Raw genomic sequence first — 20,497 nt, 5'->3', positions numbered from 1 at the left:
GGACAATGCCTGTTTCGCTCCTGGGTGTTCCCAGGGCCCAGGCAGCTACGGGTGACCAAGCAGGGCCAGCCAGGGAATATGCCCGGAAGGGCAGACCAGGGAACTCCACCCAGCAGAGCACAGCAGGACTTTTGCAGTACATAAACCACAGCTTGGTCTTAAGCAAAAAAAAAAGAAGCCTCTGTCCAGTAAACACATTCTGTTTCTTCTTCTCCCTGGGTTGCAAAGTCTCCACCTTTCTGCTTTGGGTCTCTAGTGGCCTGGCATGCCAATCTTGGAGGCACGGCTTGGTCTTCCTAAAAAGGAAAGCTTGTTCATGCCACTCTCTTTCCTACAGACCTTCCACAGTATCTTCTTGGGCTGGTTGTACCTCTCAGATACCTGTGCACCCTGCTTCCCATCCCCTACCCGAGACACAGACTGTGCTGTGTTTGGAAAGACAGGGCTTTTATGCAAGCTAAAATAAGGTTATTAGGGACTGGGGTTGTATCTCAGTAGTAGAATGCTTGCCTAGTAGAGCAAGGTCTTGGGTTTCTAGCACAGCGGGTAAGGAGGCTCGAGGCGTGGGGGGAGGGGCATGTGGGGGTCAAGTTGGGTCATGAGGTCATTAGGTCTGCCCTAACCTGTGTGATAGACTAATGAGAGGGGAGAAGATACGACTGCCCTTGCATGCAGAAGGGCCACATGAGGACACATGAAGCAAGTGGCCTTGGGAGGAGCCAGTCCTGATGATACCTTATCCTTTGGAGCCAGACCTTGGAGGAAATCACTCTGTTGTAGTTGAAGCTATCTGGACTGTGTGGCTTCTGTTATGGCAATGCTGTGTCTTCGGGATAACTTTCTAGCCCTGTACAATGCCACAGGAGGTCTTTTGTCTCTCTGGATGCTATCTGTGGGCAGAAGTCTTCCTGCTTACATGACAAACTACACATCTTTTAAAGCTGGGTTCCAGGATCTGCTGGAGCCTCCTGAAACCATCTGAGTCTCACCTGTGTCTCTTTCCCAGGCAAGGGGTCCTCTTCTTCACGCTTCCGGAAGCCTGGAGGGCAGGGCCTTTGTGTAATTGATCCTGGCACACAGTTGGATGACTCATTGCATCAAGACAGTCTCTCCTGTTCCTGTCCCTAGGACGCGCTCCTCCCTGTAAGAAGACAGGCTAAGTCTGGATTCTCCTTGGGGTGTAGTTAGTGCCACACAAGTCCTGGAATGACAATAATGGTGACAGTGACAGTGTGCACAGCACACGGTTATGTGTGTATTTATGGTTTTTCGTTCCTTTTCTTTCCAGACAGTTTGTATCTTATTTGTGTATAGCTCTGTCTGTCTCTATATGCACCTATCTCTGACTAGCCCGGAATCACTATGTAGTCCTTGGTAGCTTTCAACTCATCAGTCCTCCTGCCACAGATTTCTGTTTGCTGGAGCCAACACTCAGAGCTAGCTAGTATGGTCTGAGAATGTTCTAGATACCACATAAGCTTTTGTCACCATGGTGCCAGAGTTTACAAAGTCAGACGTGGGCCAGTCAAACCAGATTCAGCTGTCTGTCTTAGGGTTCCTATTGCTGTGATGACACATGACCAAAGCAACCTGAAGAAAGGCTTTATTTGGCTTACACTTCTGTATCACTGTTCATCATCAAAGGATGGCAGAACAGGAACTCAAACAGGGCAGGAGCCAATACAGACGCCATGGAGGGGTGCTGCTTACTAGCTTGCTTCACATGGTTTGCTAGGCCTGCTTTCTTATAGAACCCAGAACCACCAGCCCAGGGATGGCACCACCTGCTGTTGGCTGGATCCTCTCCCCTTGGTCACTAATTAAGAAAATGCCCTTCAGCTGGATCTTATGGAGGCTATTTCTCAACTAAAGGTCCCTCCTCTTAGATGACTCCAGCTTGTATCAACTTGACATAAAACTACCCAGGACAATAGGATAATATACAATTAAACACATAAAGTATAAGAACCAATCCAGTGACCATACTCACATGTGCAAACACACAGACACACGCACACACACACACTCTGTTCCATTTTCCGAGTCCTGACCTGAGGTTCATGGTTAAATAGGGTAAGGTGTGGGCGACTGCATTTCTTGCCCCTTGCTCTTCACTGCCCCGTCATTGTTAATCCTCTACCCTGGCTGCAAGGTCATCTGACAAGTTTTATAGAACTGTTGAAATCTGTTCCCGGGGTAACCTCCTTCTCTGGCTGATACTCATGGTCCAGCCTTCTCCTTTTCCCAGCGTGAGATTCAGGGAAATCCCAATTCTGGAGAACCATGGGCTCAGTAATCTGCCTCTCTTTAGATAAGGGGCTCTCAACCTGTGGCTTGTGACCCTTTTGGGGGTTGCATATTGTATATCTCGCATATCCGATATTTACATTATGATTCATAACAGTAGAATTACAGTTCCAAAGTAGCAACAAAAAAACTTTATGGTGTGTGTGTGGGGGTGGTTGCCACAACATGAGAAACTGCATTAAAGGGTTGAGGACCACGGCTATAGAGAAACTCCAGTCCTGCCCAGGACCATTAAGGTTTAGTAGATTAAGTGGCAGACACATATTTCTCATGGTCCTATTCTCTGGCTTCTCCAGTCCAGGAGTTAGATTTCCTCCCATTGCCTTCAGAAGTTTGACCGGAAGTGGCCTTGCCAGGGCATCTGAGCTCCTCCTCCATTCCCTCTGATTGGGGGGTGCCACCTTTATTAGTCTGACAGGGTTGACAAACTCCAGGTCTAGTTGACAGCTCCCTCTGGGAAGACCCCCTTTTCTCCCACTATGTAGATGAGACGAGGCAGACCACCACATGTCACCTCATAGGTCACTTATTTTCCTGGAATCTGGTTAGGTTTAGTGGACCTCAAAAACTGCAGACACAACTCAAACCTTTACATGTCTGACTATTTCTTAAAAGAAAATTTTAATTTCTTAAAAGAAAATTTAAACTGTATGTGTATGTGTATGAGGGCTGGCCTTATTTATAAAAGCATACTCTTCTCCTGACTTCCAGATCCTTTCAAAAGGATGGAATTGTCCATGGAGAAGGAAGGCCTGAATGAAGAGGTGATTTTTGAGCAGAAAAAGAAAAGAACTGAAGTGTGACCCACCCCCAACCTCAGGCAGTGGTCTGGCTTCATTTGTGATTTTTTTTTCACTTAATATTAGTAAAATAATGAAGAGTTGTGAGGTAAACAAACCTTTTTGACAAACTAACGTATTAAACATTTCTGTTCTGAATTCAGTTTCTCGGCTTAGAGGGTTGCTATTTTGAAGGGGAGTGGGAGAAGGCACACCCAGGACGCTCCTGCCTAGGTTGGTGCTCTTCGGTGACACTGCATGAGTCCTAAAGAAGATAACGACCTTGAAACAGACTCTGGTTTCCTAGCAATGCTCACAATCAGACTTGATGTCCCCCAGAATCAGGAAAAAGCAAGAACACGTTCCTAAGACTCCTCCATGTTGCTGAGACATTTTCTGTCCACGGTTCCTACAGAGTTGTTCTGTTGATTCTCTTTTCCAGCTGATCTTGTCACATAGGATCATCTAGCTGATGTAGGGTGTGTGTGTGTGTGACTTCATTGAATGAGTGGACAATCACCATTATCTTCATGTTTCCCCTTAGGAAGGAAGGGACGAGGTCCATGTTATCCCAGGTTAGCGCCATATACTTTCTGGTATGAATGATGTATTTATGTCACCCATTTTCCCTCTGGCAGACTAAAACTGTAATGGCTCTGGGGCTAGCTTCATGGCTGACCATGCAGCAGGTCCTCCGGGAGTTGTAATTTGCATGCCCACTAAGGTCCAGGGATCCTCAGACATCTGAGCTACATCTCAGACTGACTCCTTTGGGGTTCATCCCACAAGCAGCGTGGAAGGGTGTAAGCCTCAGGAACATAAACCCCATCTGGACTGCAGGCACTTAAAAATACCTTCTCCTCTCCCATGGCCAAGGTTGCTAGGTGTCTACTGGAATTAAATCTAGATGTGTATAGCAGGCAGACGGGAGGGCTGGTGGAGTCGGAAAGCACAGGGCTTTCTGTGTTTGTGATGACATTCTGTGAACCAGAGATAACTTCAGAGCTAGAAACCAGTTCATTATTTCCCAAACAGTATCCTGCATTCATTGATGGTGTTATAGAGAATTCAGTTCATACATATTATGTATACATAGGCATATGTGAGAGGCCATAGCTCTGGATTCAACGTTAATAATAAGCAGATTCATTCCTGAGCCATGCACACAGAGGGATTGTGAAGGACAGTCGTTTTTATTATATTACATTAACTTTCCTTTATGACATTTGGTAGGTCAACTCCATGGCAGCGGGTCAGCTGAATTATGGAGAAAATGAACCTGAAAAGTGGGAGAGAGGCTGTAACATGATAAAGCCTATCAATTCAATTTATTTCTCCTGTGCTAAATGCAGTCAGTGAGGCCGGATATCTCTCTGCCTGGCAGAGATGAGTCAAAGATGGTCTGGGGAGAGGTCTCCATGACCAGTTCCTAAGGGCTCAGTGGGTAAAGGCAGTTGCTGCCAGCTTGTTCACCCGAGTTCAGTTTCACAGGACTCACATGGTAGAAGATAACTGAGTTCTTTAAGTTGTCCACTGAGCTCCACAGGTGCACACTTACATGTGTGTGCGAGTGCCTGTGTATGAACGTGTGTATGTACACACACACACACACTAACTGGGTAAATGTCAATCAACAGAACAAGGTTAGGTGTTGATGCTTGGGTGCTTACTAGTCTTCTCACACCTTTGGGAGAAGGTTTAGTAGAAGTTTAGTGTTTGCATTTACAAACCCAGCAAGCCAGTTTCTCCCTCCAATGGTCACTCTGGAAAGGTTTCTGATCCACTGTCTGGCTCAAGGGACCAGTGAGAGCAGTCTCACAGCTGTGACATGCTGTAAGAGTCCCTTCCCTGCTGGAGAGCACTCACACCACGGCACGACGCCTCCAGTTCACCCACAGCCGCCTGTGGATGTGGTTCTCGGTTTTTTTAGATCGTGACAGGGCTGCACTCGGCTCTGTTCCTCATATCTTCTCACTCCTCGGCCTCACTTTCCTTCCCTGCAAAGCGCAGATACCGACAACAGCCTCCACAGAATTTTAAGATCATTTATAAATCCTCTTTCTAGAGCCAGCCAGTCAGCCAGTACATAATGGTTGTTATGGTGATGTCTAAGTCCCACCTCCGCTGCTGACTGATGGTCCTTCGTAAGTCCTCCTGTCTGGTTCACCTCTGTGTTCTTCCACAGACCTCTCTGTGTGCTAGCCTGTGTGATAGCTGTGTGGCAGTAGCTTCCTTATTATCTCAGCTTGAGCCAGAGGCAGCAGTCCTAACAATCTTAGCTTCATGGGAGAGTGTTCTAGGAATCTGCAGAAGATCCCTTCGTGTCAGCTTCAGGCACGCCCACTACCATTTGCACTCCACATTGCACACATGCGTGTGGGAAGCAAAAGCTGGCCGCCGAGCATATGCTAGCCAGTGGTTTCCACAAGAAGTAGAAAAAGAGCCCAGACAACAGGCTACATTGTCCATCAACTTGGGACGGTATCATCTGGGACCAGGATAGAGGCATAAGATGCAGAAGAAGTAGGAAGCCAGTCTTGATAACCCTGGGAGGCCTTGGTGCAAACAGCCAGGCAGTTTCCCACCACCAATCAGGTCCAGTCTGAGATGCCTACGTGTGGCTGTCCACTCCCTGGGTGAGCCCTCGGGTCCCGTGACATGACTTAGGTTTGTAGCAACTCTGCCTCCTCCTTTTAGAATATTCTGTGACCTCATTAGCGACTGTAGACGGACTTAAGCCTCTTTGAGTCCTCGAGTGTTGGTTAAGCAACAGAATTTTAAATTTGTTAATATTTATTACTTTTTCAGGGAGAGGGTATAGTGCCTACGTGGAGGTCAGAGGACAACCTGGAGGAGTCACTTCTCTCCTTCCACCACGTGAGTCCCGGGGATTGAACTCAGGTCATCAAGCTTGGTGGCAAGAGCCTTTATATCAATAGAGGTTTTTTTTGTTAATGCATTCTGAGTTTTAAAAAGGATTGGGTTTAGGGATAAGAAGTTAGCAGAGTTCCCAGATAGTCATTCCCAGCTTCCCTGCTGGGATAACCCACATTGCTGTGCTTCCCATAACTAGTGAACCAATGTCAGTGTGTTACTGTGAAACCCAGCCTTCCTTTCCTCTTCTGGGGTTCCACAATACAGCAGGTTGCCATGGCTCCTTGGGGGTGTGGCTACAGCAGTTCTGATGCTCTTATCTTGGTGTCTGTGAGGTGTTTTGGATTCCTCAACCGGGATTTGTCTCCTGCTTTTCTCAGGAATCTACCATGGTTTGGGGGTCCAGAGAGCAAGATTGGGCCAAAGACATTCCAGTGGTTCTCAACCTATGGGTTGCGACCCCCTTGGGGGGGTTGCATATCCGTTATTCTGCATATCAGATATTTACATTCCGATTCATAACAGTAGCAAAATTACAGTTATGGAGTAGCAATGAAATAATTTTAGGGTTGGGGGGTCACCACAACCTGAGGAACTGTGTGTTAAAAGGTTGCAGTGATCAGAAGTTTGAGTGAGGACCACTGATGTAGCCTGGGGATCACTGATGTAGCCGGTGTCCCTTTGCCCCATGTGGCTTCTCACTGTTGTTGGCTCCTGTGGTGCTGAGGGTGGATGGAGGCTTTGCACCTGCTCAGTAAGTGCTTGCTACTGAGGCGCCCCTGAGTTGTCAGCCGCTCCTAGGTCTCTTAGGAGAATGGCGCCTGTCAGGTTTTCCCGCTGCAGTGTCTCCCACCCCTCTCTCTGTTCCACGCACTCTAGGAAGAAGTCACTGTAAGTAACCACACCTAAGAACTATGTGCAGGACTGTTTCCTAACCGTGCCTTGCCTTTGTCCAGAACTTTCTGTACCCCATATCCTACTGGGCTCAGCTGTGTTTCTGTCCACCCCCCAGATTCCCTTGGTGGGTGCAGTCTCGGGTTGTCTGTATAAACAATGTGGGCTAACTGGCCAAATTTCTTGGTCTTGGGGATCCAGTCCCTGAGGACCCAGTGCCCACCCTAGCACACATTCTAGCCTCTGTCCCTAGGGAACACTTGCCATGTCTGCTTGAGTGACTGGGGCCTTGGAAGTTGCATGAGCTCACTCCATCCCACATGGCGATCTTGAAGCTGCTGCCCTGACCCTCATTTTACAGATAGAGAGCAGAGGCATGAACAGTGTTCGAGGAAGCACCCCTGCCAAGGTTGCATAGCTAGTGCATTACAGAGCTGGGCTGTTGGGATTTCTTTTTTTTTTTTTTTTTTTTTTTTTGTTTTGTTTTGTTTTGTTTTGTTTTTTGGATTTTTTTTTATTATTAGAAAATTTTAAAAAATTTAAATTTATTACTGTGTATACATGTGTGCCTATGATGTGTGAGTATGCAGGTTCGCATACATGTGGAGGTCAGAGGTCAACTTGTGGAGTTAGCTCTCTCCTGACTTCATATGGGCTCTGGAGTTTGCATTCAGTTCACCAGGACCCTTTAACAGCTTAGCCATCATGTTGGCTTCTGGGCAGTGGAATTTTGAAAGCAAGTTATCTCTGGTGTCCCATTTGTCAGTCTGTCCCTGTATGAGAGTCCAGGCTTGGGAGGACCATGGCTGTGCATTTATGCCTGGCTCTGCGCCTGACTGCTGTGTGAACCTGGGCGAGTTACATCACTCTCTTTGCATCTGTAAAGCAAGGTTATCAGTGCTGGTGTCCCTGCTGGGGGAGCTTCAGTGAGGTGAGGCACGGAAAGCATTAATGTGGTGTGGTGTTTATTGATTCCAAGTGCAACAGCCATGTTAAAAGCCAGGAGTTATGGATAATAAACTACACACAGCACAATGGGGATACAAGACAATGCCATTAAAAATGGAGCTTGTCTGCTTACGGGAAGGTGTCTGTATGACATGATGGGTTATAGGTTGCTCTGGTCAAAGATGAAGTTGCTGGTAGCGGCAGAGGCAGAAGGCAAAGGCAAGCAGGGCGGTGTCTGAGACTGTCCATCATGAAGGCGTAGCACACAGCAAGGCATCAGCTGAGAAGCCCCAGGTGTATTGTCAGGACTTTTTTTTAGCAGTTATTTAAATCCGAGACTCAAGATCATGAATGAAATCAGTACACGAAGTCTACTGTGGGGTTTGCTTATGCTTTCATTTTGTTTTTTTTTTCTTTTGTTTTTTGATTTTGTTTCATTTTCTTCTGACAGGATCTCACTCTGTAGCCTCAGCTGGCCTGCAGCTCACTCTGTAGCCCAGGCTAGCCTCAGACTCTATGGTCTTCCTGCCTCAGCTTTCCAAGTGCTAGGCTTATAGGTATGAGGTATCACATCCCTGGAACATTTAAAAAAAATAAATTGTAATTCAGGAGCCATAAAGAAATGTAGATAACACCTTAGATTCAGGGGGAAATGGTTCTTTTTAGGGAAGCACTATTGATTTCTAGACTTGTCCATTTCCATTGTACTGGCGTTAAGGGAGAGCTGTAGGTTTTGTTTTTGGTTGGTTTGTTTGTTTGCAGAGAGAATTCGTGTAAGCAAATGAGGGTGTGTGTGCATATGAGTTGGAGACCGAGGCTTCCGGGCTCTCTTTCCTGGCCCTGTTATCCCTGGGTTGAGTTTCATTTACATTTATGCCTTCGCAAAATCAAATCAAGTGAGCAACTCATACACACACACACACACCCTCATTTACTTACACACCTTCTCTCTGCAAACAAACAAACAAACCGAAAAACCAAACAAAAACCAAAACCACAGTTCTACCCTAATGCCACTATTAATGCTACTAAAAGAAATAAAGATAAATGGGAAAGTCTAGAAATTAATTGATCAATCATGTGTCAAAGATCACAGTGAACAGTTGCCAGTGGTAAAAACCACAGTTAGTAGATCTGAGAGTAGCCCAGTGCCAACCGCTCTAATTACAAAGCTAATGAGAAATGGGGGTTTCAGATGGCTTTGGTGAGCCAAGGAGTGAGAAGATGCCCTGATGTGGTTCACACCTGTCTTCTCCTGGGAACCATTGTGTGCGTGTGTGTATGTGTGTGTGTGTGTGTGAGAATGATCTTATGAGTGTGCCTGTGTGTGTTTTCCCATGAAGGACTCTATTGGAAAATGAGCTTCCTATCTGAGATCTGACTTACTGAGTTAATACCGAAGTCAGGTCAGAAAAAAAAATGCCATTTTTCAATCGACTCTGCAGTGTTTAAATCACAAAAAGCAAAAGGCCAGAACTTGTAGATGACTTTTAGCCCAGATCTCCCGAAATATCCAAGTGCATGTGACACTTAGACTTTTATGCCAGAGAATATTTTCAAAATAAGAAAAGTCTCTAGGCTCAAAGTCAGGATTCAGAGGCTCTTTAAAAACACAAGCAGAGTCTGCACGCTTGCAAGCACTCAATTTTAACAAGCGTGTGTTGGCTGGCCCTGCTCCCGATGTCCTTTGCTGATAAACAGACCGCCTTTGGCTTTGCCCTGGACATGTGAAATCCTTGAGGTGACCCACATGGAACTGTGTCAACAACATGTTTCTGTCTGGCTTGACAACATCCCTCTGTGTGTGTGTGTGGGGGGGGCTGCACGCTTCTAAGAGGCTGCAAGACCCTCTCCTTGAGTTGCTGTGGGCAAATGCTTGTACAAGAGCGAGAGTACCTTTAATGCTACCCAGCTGTACACTTGAAAAGGAAGACATGTAGTCAGCAAGATGGCTCAGTGAGTAAAGGTACCCTTAACTCTGACATTCTAAGTTTGATCTGCAAGATCCACGTCATGGAAGGAGGGAAACAGTTTCCCCAAAATCTCCACAGACGCTAATACTTGTACCCACATGCTATTATAAACCAAGACCATTCTGAGAAGGGTACTTGGGGGACTGTTATGTGTGCAAGTAAATCAGCCCAGAACCGAGGCCCCCTCCCTCTTCCCCCATGTACTCACATGTGTTCCCTGTGTTCTGTATTCTAGAAGTGTTTGTGAAAAGATTGGTTCCTAGGCAAGGTAGGGATCGAGAGGGAAGACTATTCTTTATTGACTGTGCCACTGGTACCAGGGAGCTTTGTTACCTATTAACAAGATAACTTAAGCCTATTTCAGCTAATGGCTGTGAAGAAATAGATATTTATTTATATAAACATAAATTCCTTTTGGAGCCATGGGAGAGTTATTTCCCTGTAGAACATGTTAGTGTTGGTCTCTCCCAACCTCTTAGTGGTCCCAGTGGATCATTCGTGATCAGCTGAACAGGAGACGGTGACATGCAGCGACACAGTCCCCAGGAAGTTCACAGTCCTGTTTCTTCTGCTTTCTTGCGCAGGTATTTCTGGCAACATGTCATATCTTGTGTGTTTCCACTTGTTCCTCACTCAGGGAGACGACTGGTCATGTCTTCAAGCCTTTGATTCTTTCTGCATCTTTCTGTTGAGGATTATAATATTTCCCCTGCATTCTTTGACTCTTTCTGGCTGGGGTCTTACAGCTGCTGGGTGTGTAAATCCAGGGTAATTACCCATCAAGTCGGCTCCTGGTTGAAGCTTTGTGTATCGGTGGCATTGTGAAGTGTGGCGGTCACCAGAGTCACTTTATGCCCGCCTCTTCGCCTCTGTGTGTATTGAGCTGATTTCTTTCTTGAGAGGCTGACAGTTGATTGTCTTCCTTTACCTCATTCGGACCACCGCTTAAGAAGCTAGGGTGGCTGGAAAGATGGCTCAGAGAGCAGATCACTTGCTGTGCAAATGACCCAAGTTCCTATCCCTGGGACCTACAAAAGCCAGATGTAGTAGTAGTCATATAGTAGTAGAAGTAGTACACCTGGTCGTAATCTCAGGGCTCCCCTACGGGGAGACGGGAGAGCTGCCAGAAGCCAGGAGGCCATCTCGCCAGGAGGACACAAGAATGGATAAAAGGTGACCCAGTCTGAAACGGGGTAGAAGGTGAGGACTGACCTCCAGGATTGTTTTGTGACCTCTACATGCAGACCATGGTGTGTGCATTCATACACACACACACACACACACACACACACACACACACACACACACACGTTAATGATAGAACAGTATGTAAGATTTTGGCTTACCAAGAGCTACTTTCTGAGAAGACAGTGGGCATAGTTGAGGGTATTTGAGAGGTGATATTCCACACAACAAAATCCACGGACTACTCACTGATGGGGAGAGAGGAAGGTGAGGGAGACAGCCAGTGGTTGGCTGCTGTAAAACTAAGATCTCTAAGCTGTCCCTGGAGATTATGGTCCTTGTCCTCCCTATGGGGCAAGAATAAATGCCCCCAGAGTGAGGGAGAGGCAAATATCCCAGAATACCCTGGTTACCCAACTAAGTGACAGGGAGAAAGGAAAGACCCAAGGTGAGTTTTCATTACAAATTGAACAACCCTAAGGTTTTTTTTTCTTTCTCCATGTTCAAAGGTTTCTCTAGGGGCTCTCTTGTGGGTGAAGGCCAGCCTCCCTGCCCTGCCTCTGACACAGTGAGCTGCCGCAGTGTCTGCACAGCTGCCTGCAAGCCAGGTTTCTTTCATGACCCTAAGACTTAATCAGTCTTTACAGTGTTTTCGTGATGCCTGTTTAGGTGTGTGTTGTGATCGAAGGGGCCAAAAATCCATACCTGTTGGTCTGATTTTTTGAGGGTAATAGGCCCTCTTTCTCTGAGCGGGGCACATGTTTGGCATGTATGAAAGCCTGCACTTGAGTGGAGAACACTGAGTATCAAGCACCTTCCCCTACCTGCTCCCTAAGCTTCTATACAGATATCTTAGCCAATTCTGGTTATAGTAGAAACACACACCCTAGTTCTGGAGCCTGGGAGCTGGGAGCTGGGAGCTGGGAGCTGGGAGCTGGGAGCTGGGAGCTGGGAGCTGGGAGCTGGGAGCTGGGAGCTGGGAGCTGGGAGCTGGGAGCTGGGAGCTGGGAGCTGGGAGCTGGGAGCTGGGAGCTGGGAGCTGGGAGCTGGGAGGAGCTGGTGCAGGTGGTGCAGCTGGCCATCCTGGGTGTGTTCTGGTGGGGTCTCTTTTCCTTCTTGGAGTCTTTTCATCCTGTCTTCATGTGATAGAAATAGCTCCGGCCTTCTTCAAGGTCTGTTTTACTTGACCCCATTTGTGCCTGACAACCCAACTGTCACAATCTAATCACCTACTAGGAGCTTTATCTCCTAATCGTCCAACCCCAAGTTGGGGATTCCAACATAAGGTTTTGGGGATGCAGACCGTCCAAGATAAGGATGCACACGGCTCAGCAGCCTGTTCAAGGTCTTGCAACTCCAAGGTGGTCGGTTCTGTTTCTCGTTGCTTCGGATAGGTCTGGCTAATAAGCGATTTGATTTTCGTCTTCTTTTTTCTTTGCTTACATAATAAAGAAGCTCTGAGCCACTCAGTGCCTTCAGGAAGTTTGGGATTTTGCTTTCATACATATTAAGGGGGTGTGGGAGGAGTTTCGAGAGGAATCTTGAAAGGCTTTGTGGTCTCTGCACCTGCGCAGCACCTGGTGGCAGAGGGAAAGTTCCATGGAGTCCGGCTGCTTCGCCAGAGGTGCCTGCAGCTGCTTTGGTCCTTCCATCTCTTTTCTTCTCCCTTGGACAAAACCCAAACAAAGCAAAATGAAAGTCTAAAATCAAAAGCCAAGCGGAGTGGTGATGGGACCCGCTGTGTGTGTTCCCCAGGATGGCTTGGGGCTTGCTCAGAGTCTAAGCCCAAACTTGCCAGGGCAAATCCAGTCCCCGCCTGTGCCTTCTGGGACTTCATCCATCAAAGCATTACTTCAGGGGAACTTGGACTTCCAGGCCAGATGGCTTTTGGTTTTGGAATTTTTTAATTATTAATTAATTTGCACAGTTAACCAGGTAGAGAATTAGAGAACTAATTTTCTATTTAAAAAAAAAAACATAGTTAACAAGTTGTTCATGTCCTTTGGCTGCGTAAGACAATACTTTTTCTCTAGCTGGATCTAGGGGGCAATACCAGTGTGTAGCAAGGTGCCAGTAAAGTTGGGGTTTTCTGTAATTGGGGGAGCAGCTGGGATAGGTACAGTGTGAATTTTTTTGAGGTTCTGGGTGCAGTGAAGAGAAACACAGTTCTAAACGAGAGGTGTGCAGTTACAGCCAGATGAGCCAAGGATCCGGTCTGAATGCCAGGTGGATGGGAGCCCAGGTCTTCGGGTTTGCAAGTAGAATAACTGTTACAGAAAGGGACCAGACTCTGGCCTGCTGGCGCTAGGAGCACTGAGATTCTTTTTCGTTCAGGTTGGACAGTCTGAGAGATGCGATGGGCACGTGAAAGTATTTTCCCTGGCGGCTGTCAAATACCAGCACCTCATCCAGTGTCTTATGAGTGGGAGGGGGCAGTGTAGGCACGTGACCAAATAAATGGCTCATTCTTGGAGTAACAGGCTTAGCCAGAAGCGAAGGGTGAGCACAGGTTACCACAGGTAACCAGAGGTTAGTGCAAGTAGGTAACAGTCAACAGTGGACTCTAGGTATCCCCAGGCCTGCTTTCCTATGGTTGGCTTGTATGCCAGCTGCTCAAGCTTGGCGGCCTTAAGCACATCACTGAGTCTTCTTTGGATTTTATTTCCATATCTATAAAAGGGGAGTAATTGTAGTATCTATCTCACGAAGTCATTATAACGATTAAATTGTTTTCTTCTCAGATGAAAAGAAAAGCCCTTTGCTCCTTCCTGCCTCTGGGTTTTGGATGAAGTCCTGTTTTCTTGAGGTGGAGAGTTGACACACATATAACGGCGAATGAGAGGGGGTTGGGACCATAGGAATTCTTGCTGATGCTGGGTGGCCAACCTGTTTATCTCCCCCTTGGAGGAAGGTTTTGATAGGTAGCCCAGGTTAGCTTGGAACTCATCGTGTCGTCTAAGTTACCCTGAATGCTGAAGACTTCCAGATACTGGAATTACAGGCACATGCCTCCATGCCTGGTTAGACTTGAGCTGAAGCAATGATGGTTGGCTCCTTGTAACCCATGCGTCTGAATCGCCGCTTCGATGCTGCTAGACTGATATCTCAGAGGCGCATGCACAGCAAGGGATGATGGGTAGCTGGGAAGAGGGGGAGGCAAACAAGTAGTGGTGACGAGGTGTCAAATGGCTTACACTTAGCTCTCCAGGAAAAAGAGATAATTCTGCTTTGTAACACTTGCCAATTCTCATGGTGCAAATAGTTCTACTGTGGCTGACTGCGAGCACGCAATGTAATCTTACTATCCTCGATGTTGAGATGAAGTGCACACAGTAGTTCTTGTGTGCTAGGACAAGCCAGGTACAGCTTATCACTGGTCGGGTGAAGGAACAAAGGGAAGGAGGAGTCAGTTCATTGAACAGTCATAATGATAATGTCAATAACAGTTATTGAGTGCTTAGATTCTGTTTAAGCCCCTCCCAGTGACCTTCCCTTTGTATCCCATTGGCCAGAGGTGTCACCTGACCCTTTCTAGCTGCAAGGAAAGCTTGTACAGTAGGAGTGACAATGTCATGACTTGGTTAGACCCTCAGTATGTCATTACCCAGGATGCCTCTTGGGTCCATGAATACAGGCAGATACCCACCAGCCAAGAAAAGGGCTGTTCAGTGAGCGACCAAGAGTCTGAAAGGACACAACTGTTCAAATAGAATAGATTCTTTTTCAACCTCGAAATTGCCTTTCCTGCCACACTAACAAATCCCTCTGTTACCAACACAATGAAATCTCTACCTGCCTCATTCCATTTCTCTGGGTACCACTGCAGACCTGGTAAACAGAGCCTGCCCTTGAGAATGGTCTGTTTCCTAATGCAAACAGATAGCAGTTGCAGTGATAAAGGGGGCAGGAAGAAGGAAGGGGCTGTGGGCAGCTTGGCAGAATACAGTTACAGCAAGCATTCAGAAATGCAAACACAGGTCCTCATATGCAGATTCACCAAGTGCGACCCAGGTCACGCCACCCCACCTGGATGCCTGGTGGAAACTGGTTGTGGTCAGAGATAGGAGCAGAGTGTGAGAGGATGTGTCACCCCTCCCTGAAGGCCTTCCATCCCTCTGTGTGCTTCTGGGACTGCTCACAGCGCAGCCCGTCCCCATGGCTTTCTAGTGGAAATGGCGGCTCGCATCACAGGAGAGGAGCTGCTCCATCCTGAAGGATGATCCAGAGCCTTAGCGTCTTCCAGAGCTCGGCAAATTTTCTACTCGCTTTTCATTTCCTGAAAAACCAAAGAAGTGATCACAAACACAGTGAAGGAAGAAGATGTAGACAAGAGAAAACTGAAGAGATGGGGGTACAGATGCTCTGCTAGACGGGTGTTCATGATGGACAGCTCTGTGCTTTCTCCGGTTGGAGGCGGGTGCAGTGAAGCTGGAAGCAGACATGGAAGGTTGTCGTCCAGTCGTCCTGTTTGCATAAACAGGCAGCAGGGAAAATTGGACGTCAGGTCATTGTCTGTCACCGTTGGTGTCAAGTGGGTCATAGGTGGAAAGGGATATTGGTCACAAATCATAGAACTGGATTGGCTAGATGAGGCTAGAATTGGGAATTAAATTCTAGTTTTTCCCATGATGACGAGCTAGCCAGGGGTTAAAGGAAGCAGAGGACCATTGTGTGTATGTACATGCCTGCATGCATATGTGTGCATGTGGTGTGTGTGTTTTATGCACGCCTCATGGCTTGCCCTTGTATTTCTTCATTAGTGAGTCAGGCACTTTTTATGGTAGCTGTCTGGCTGCAGTTTAGCTCCCCGTAAGTCTTTACCAGGACCCTGCTTCACCAGTGTCTTCCTTCTGACAGTCTGGAGAAAGAGAGAAGAAGCCGAGTGTCCACGGAACCCTGTAGAAACAGACAAGCTCTAGCCGCTCTTAGTCCCTGGTCTTATTTCAAAGGCTGCCTACTGCAGCTACGCAGTGTGGGTTGCTCTTCTGAAGCCTGTTCTCCCAGGCCGCTCCCGCTCCTGTACTTTCTTGTTTCACAATGGGATTTCCCAGAGGAAGTTCGGGATCAGGAGGAAGGCTCTTAGACCCCACGCCAAGGTCAAGGAGCACAGGGTGGCTTGATTGTAGAGGGTGGAGTACTGAGAGGTGGGCTGTTCCTGCATTCATCCTGTGCCTGCCTGCTTTCAGAAGCATGCAGAGCAAGTAGGGCAGCTGCAGGAGCTAGAAATTTCTGCTGCTCTTGTAGCCAGAGTGCCCAAATTCTATCAATTATATGTCTTGCAGGAGCAATGAACTTCTCACCCTCCTCCTCCTCCTCTTCTTCCTCTTCCTCCTTCTCTTCTTCCTCTTCCTCTTCTTCCTCTTCTTCCTCCTCTTCCTCCTCTTCCTCCTCCTCTGCCCTGGCCTGCTTGGTGCCAGCTCCATGCAGACCGGCTGTATGAAAAGGCAGGATTTACATATTCTAATCACGGCTGTCAGATTCCTCGAAGAGATCTGACAGCGGAGGCCTAACAAGTGTGAAGAGTATTTTTAACCAAGCTGTGTGGGGTTGATAGCCATTTAGGGACTAGTAATGGAATCTGAAGCTTCTCGGGAGTCTGTGGGGAAGCCGCAAGAGATGGAACCCTCAGGCTGCGAGCTCTTGGGTGCTGAGCAGCTGAGTTTGATCCAGAAGGAAGCCCACTTTTTTCTCCCCTCCTGACAGCTGTCAGTCAGCTGCTTTATGGAGTGTCAAATTGACACCTTCCTTGTCTGGCACAGGGGGCCCTGGATGTCTGGTTGTTAAAAGGGGTTAGAATTGGAAATGTGCTATGCAAGGCATTCGTTCGTTCATTCATTCATTCATTCATTCATTCATTCCACAATCATGTTGTGTGGGGGGGTCAGAATATGTCTAATTTTCTTACAGAATACTCATCAAGCTGACTGCTAAGGGGTGGATCCTGGGTGGGTGGATCTGGGGTTCGCTGAACCTCAGTGTTTCTACATTGCTTGTACAGATGCTGTTCACCTGGGCAACCCCACCCCTGTCACAGGGTCTGAAACACCATTGCTACTTTAGTGTGACAAGATGAAAATAGGGACATGTTCTTGCCTCAGGTCCTGCCTTCCCATTTTCCCACGTGTTCCTCCTCTGGCCTTGTGCTCAGTTTTCTTCTTTTCATTAATATCTCTGAAATGTCACTGCCCTAGAGAGACTTTTCCTTCCAAATTTAAAGTTAAAGTAACTTCCCACATCCCAGTTTGAGTTCTATTTTTCTTAAACTCTTCTCTGTGTCTGGCTGTTTGTTTACTTGTTTTGTTGCTGTTGCTATAACAAAATCCCAGAGACTGGGTAACTTATAAAGAAAAGGTTTATGTGGCTCTTGGTTCTGGAGGCTGAAGAGTCCAAGAGCACACAGTACCAGCATGTGCGGATAGCAAAGACCTTCCTGCGTGGTACCCTGAAGAAGTCACATGGTAAGGTGAAAGCATGCTAGCTTCTGCATTTATTCCTGCCAGCATGGTGCCATCTGCCACCAGAGGCCTCACGAGAGGCCAGAAGGATGGATTCACCTAGTGTTGAATTTTTATCTTCCAAGACTATAAACCAAACAAATCACCTGTCTTTGGGTGTTTTGTTACAGTAACAGAAAAAGTAATTCAGATTCTCCGTTTATCAACTGCACTGGTTTTGTTCCTTACAGAACCAGATGAAAAGGGAGCTCGAGGCAACACTGAGCTTGGTGGGGTGGGAAAAGTAGACTAGTAAAAGATCCAGGTTCTGGCTGGCAAGATGGCTCACTGGGTCAAGGTGCTTGCTGTTACACCTGACATCCTGACCCACATAGCAGGAGGCAACTGGCTTCCTAAATCTGACTTCCACATGTGTGCCGTGGTGTGTGCATGCCCACATTTACTGCATGCAAACATGTATGTATATACATACACATAACAAATGCATGTAATAAAACATAAAAAGAAGTCAGTTGATGTTGTATGGGATGGAATCAGAGCCATAAGAGAGAAAAGATGGAAAAGAAAATCTGATTTCTGAACTGTATTTTTGGCTTCATGGAAGCCGATGTAGGCCTGTTGAATCTTGGCCTTACCGCTTCTGGCCAGAGAGCCTGTGAGGAGTTCCCTGTAGCTGTGCCAGAGAGGCTGGGTTCTAATCTCAGGCTGTGACAGAGAGCATTCAAAGTCCGTCTTCCCTAGAGCCAACTCTCACTTCGTTGAACAACTTGCCCCTCAGGCAGATGGTGCTGGCAGCAAGCCTATCCTTCAGAGCTACAGGTAGAGTGCTGGCACCCCCAGAGAGAACGCCTCTGGGGGAGTCTACTCCCCAGCTGTTAGCTGGGTAAGGGGCCCTGGTGGGTAGGAAAGGAAGATGCCTATTCTGAGCTGAGGGAGGAGAACCCTGGGACTACAGGGATGAAGCTGTGGCACAGTCAGAAACTGGAGCCCTGGGCAGAGGCAGCCTCACCCATTGGGATCTCACTGGTGCTGGTGCTTGGTGGGTGGGGCGGTGATACAAGAGGGGTTTGCAACAACAAGAAAGACCTCCCAGAAAGTAGGGGCTCCGGAGAGATGGAGCTCATGACAGGGTCTCAGCCCAGGCTATCTGTAGCTGAGGATGACCTTGAGCTTCCTGCTTCCTACCTCACAGATGCTGGGATTATAGACACATGCTGCCAGTGACTGAATTATGAAGTCTCAGGGATTGATGTAGAGCTTCCCTCATGCTGCCTCTAGTCAGACACCCCACCAACCAAGGCGAATCCCCTGCTCAGAACTGGCCGTTGTTCAGGCCTCAGCCAGAGTATTTCCCTTTGACCACTGAGAGCTATGTGCAGGTATTATCTATAACACCAGGGTGGCGTGATACCCCATTTTAGTGAGAAACCGAAGCTCTGAGAACTGGAGACTTTATTCCAGGTGACAACTTGGAAAGGGATGAAGCTGTGATTGGAAGCCCACTTTGTCTGCAAAGCCTTCTTTCCAACTGCACCCTGCTGAGGAGAGGCAAACCAGGAGAAGAGGCTTCTCCATGACAGGAGGTGGAGGCCTCCACTTCCCAGAGCTTCACATGGAGAATGTCTTTCACTGTTCAGGGGAGCAGACTAGAAAGTCAAAGGCTGCCTGGCTCCTCCTGAGGCTCTGAGGGAGAAAGCCTCAATTCCGAGCGCCTGCCGGATGCTGGCTGTCTGTGGTGTGTTTCGGCTTGTGGACATCCTTCAAGGTCTGCTTCTGCCTTCACGAGCCCAGTGTGATGCTGTAACTGCTGTACTAGGCCAGAACCTAAGTATACTTGCGCAGTGAGCCAGGCCTTGCCCTCCCCAGAGATCCACTGAAGAGATGAATGAAGGAGGGAGTAAGTTCGTTCTCATTGTGTTCATGCTGGAGAGCAAAGCCACAGTTCTAGTGACCGCAAGGCTGCTTCTGAGGGGCTGAGGGCTTGCACTGCTGGCCTCATTGGCCAGGTGGAAGCACCCTGCGGCTCTAAGTTGCTGCTGCCCGGGGATCTAGTTTTGAATCTTGTCCCAAGATGTTTATCTGTTAAGTCAGCTGTCTCTGCAGTCTTCAAGAACTGCAGGAGAGAGTGATCTGTAGCAAAGGCCAGGTCAGAAAGGGTGGAGCTAGTTTGGCTGTCAGGTCATTAGCTCCAGGCAAAGGCTGGAGGCTTTGGGTGTGTCCTGTGGTTATTAGGCTGGTGGTCGACAATCTGAAGGATGATGTTCCTGTAAACCTTAAAAATGTCTCAGCCATGGATGTAGCTAAGTTGGTATCGTGTTTGCCTATGTTCACAAGCACTTGGGCCCCAGCGACATATAAAACAGGCAGAGTAGCACATGCCCATGATTGCAGTATTTTTTTTTTGTTTTGTTTTGTTTTTGTTTGTTTTGTTCTTGTTTTTTTTTTTTTTTTTTTTTTTAAGGTAGAACAGGAAGATTGGGGGAGTTCAAGGTCATCCTCAGCTACATAGTGCTTAGGGTTACATACTGTTTCATACGTAGAATTATTCAGTGCCCTGGACTAGGGACTCTCAAACAAAATAACAACAAGGAACAACAAAACCAAAGTACTCCAGCATCTCTTACCCTGGTGTCTCCAGCCAGGAAGGGGACAGCTACCAGCTCATGAGCGACAGACTAAAACTTCAGTAGCTAATGTGCCTACATGCAAAGCTGAGCAGGAATCTGACCCGAAGTTTAGTATAGTAACACAGCCAGGTGCCAGGCTTTGATCCTGCGTGAGCCTCACACTAAGCATCTGTAGGACCAAGTGAAGAGCCAGCACTCTTTAGAAAAAGCAGTCTCTGGAGCCTTAGCAACATTGTATCTTCACACTACTGATGTCTCGGTGCTCCAGTCTCTTCTGCCTAAAAAGATGCTAGCCATTAAGTAAGTTCTCCCCTCCCCGCCCCAACCTAGGCTTCATCTCAATTAGATTCTATTTGTAGTAACCGTATTGTCAGATAAACACGCACAGGCACGCAGACAAGCATGCATGCATGCACGCAAAGGTACTGGAAAGAATATGAAGACAGACGCCTTTT

The 20,497-nt window shown here is 47.5% G+C and overlaps 1 protein-coding gene across 4 annotated transcripts in view; it reads left to right on the top strand.

Moving 5' to 3' along the window:
* Positions 1 to 20,497, top strand: part of Chst11 (carbohydrate sulfotransferase 11) — a 203,941-nt gene that overhangs the window by 57,095 nt on the left and 126,349 nt on the right. For 2 of the 4 annotated variants that reach the window (XM_076919842.1, XM_076919841.1), the window contains exon 2: positions 5,895 to 5,963. The exons of the other annotated variants lie outside the window; for them this stretch is intronic. In XM_076919842.1, the coding sequence (XP_076775957.1) occupies positions 5,895 to 5,963 (69 nt within the window). The remainder of the gene's footprint in view (positions 1 to 5,894; positions 5,964 to 20,497) is intronic. 4 annotated transcript variants of the gene reach the window in all.

Source organism: Arvicanthis niloticus, chromosome 22, assembly GCF_011762505.2.
Source record: "Arvicanthis niloticus isolate mArvNil1 chromosome 22, mArvNil1.pat.X, whole genome shotgun sequence".
Lineage (NCBI taxonomy): Eukaryota > Metazoa > Chordata > Mammalia > Rodentia > Muridae > Arvicanthis > Arvicanthis niloticus.
This window is presented reverse-complemented; position numbering and strand designations above follow the sequence as displayed.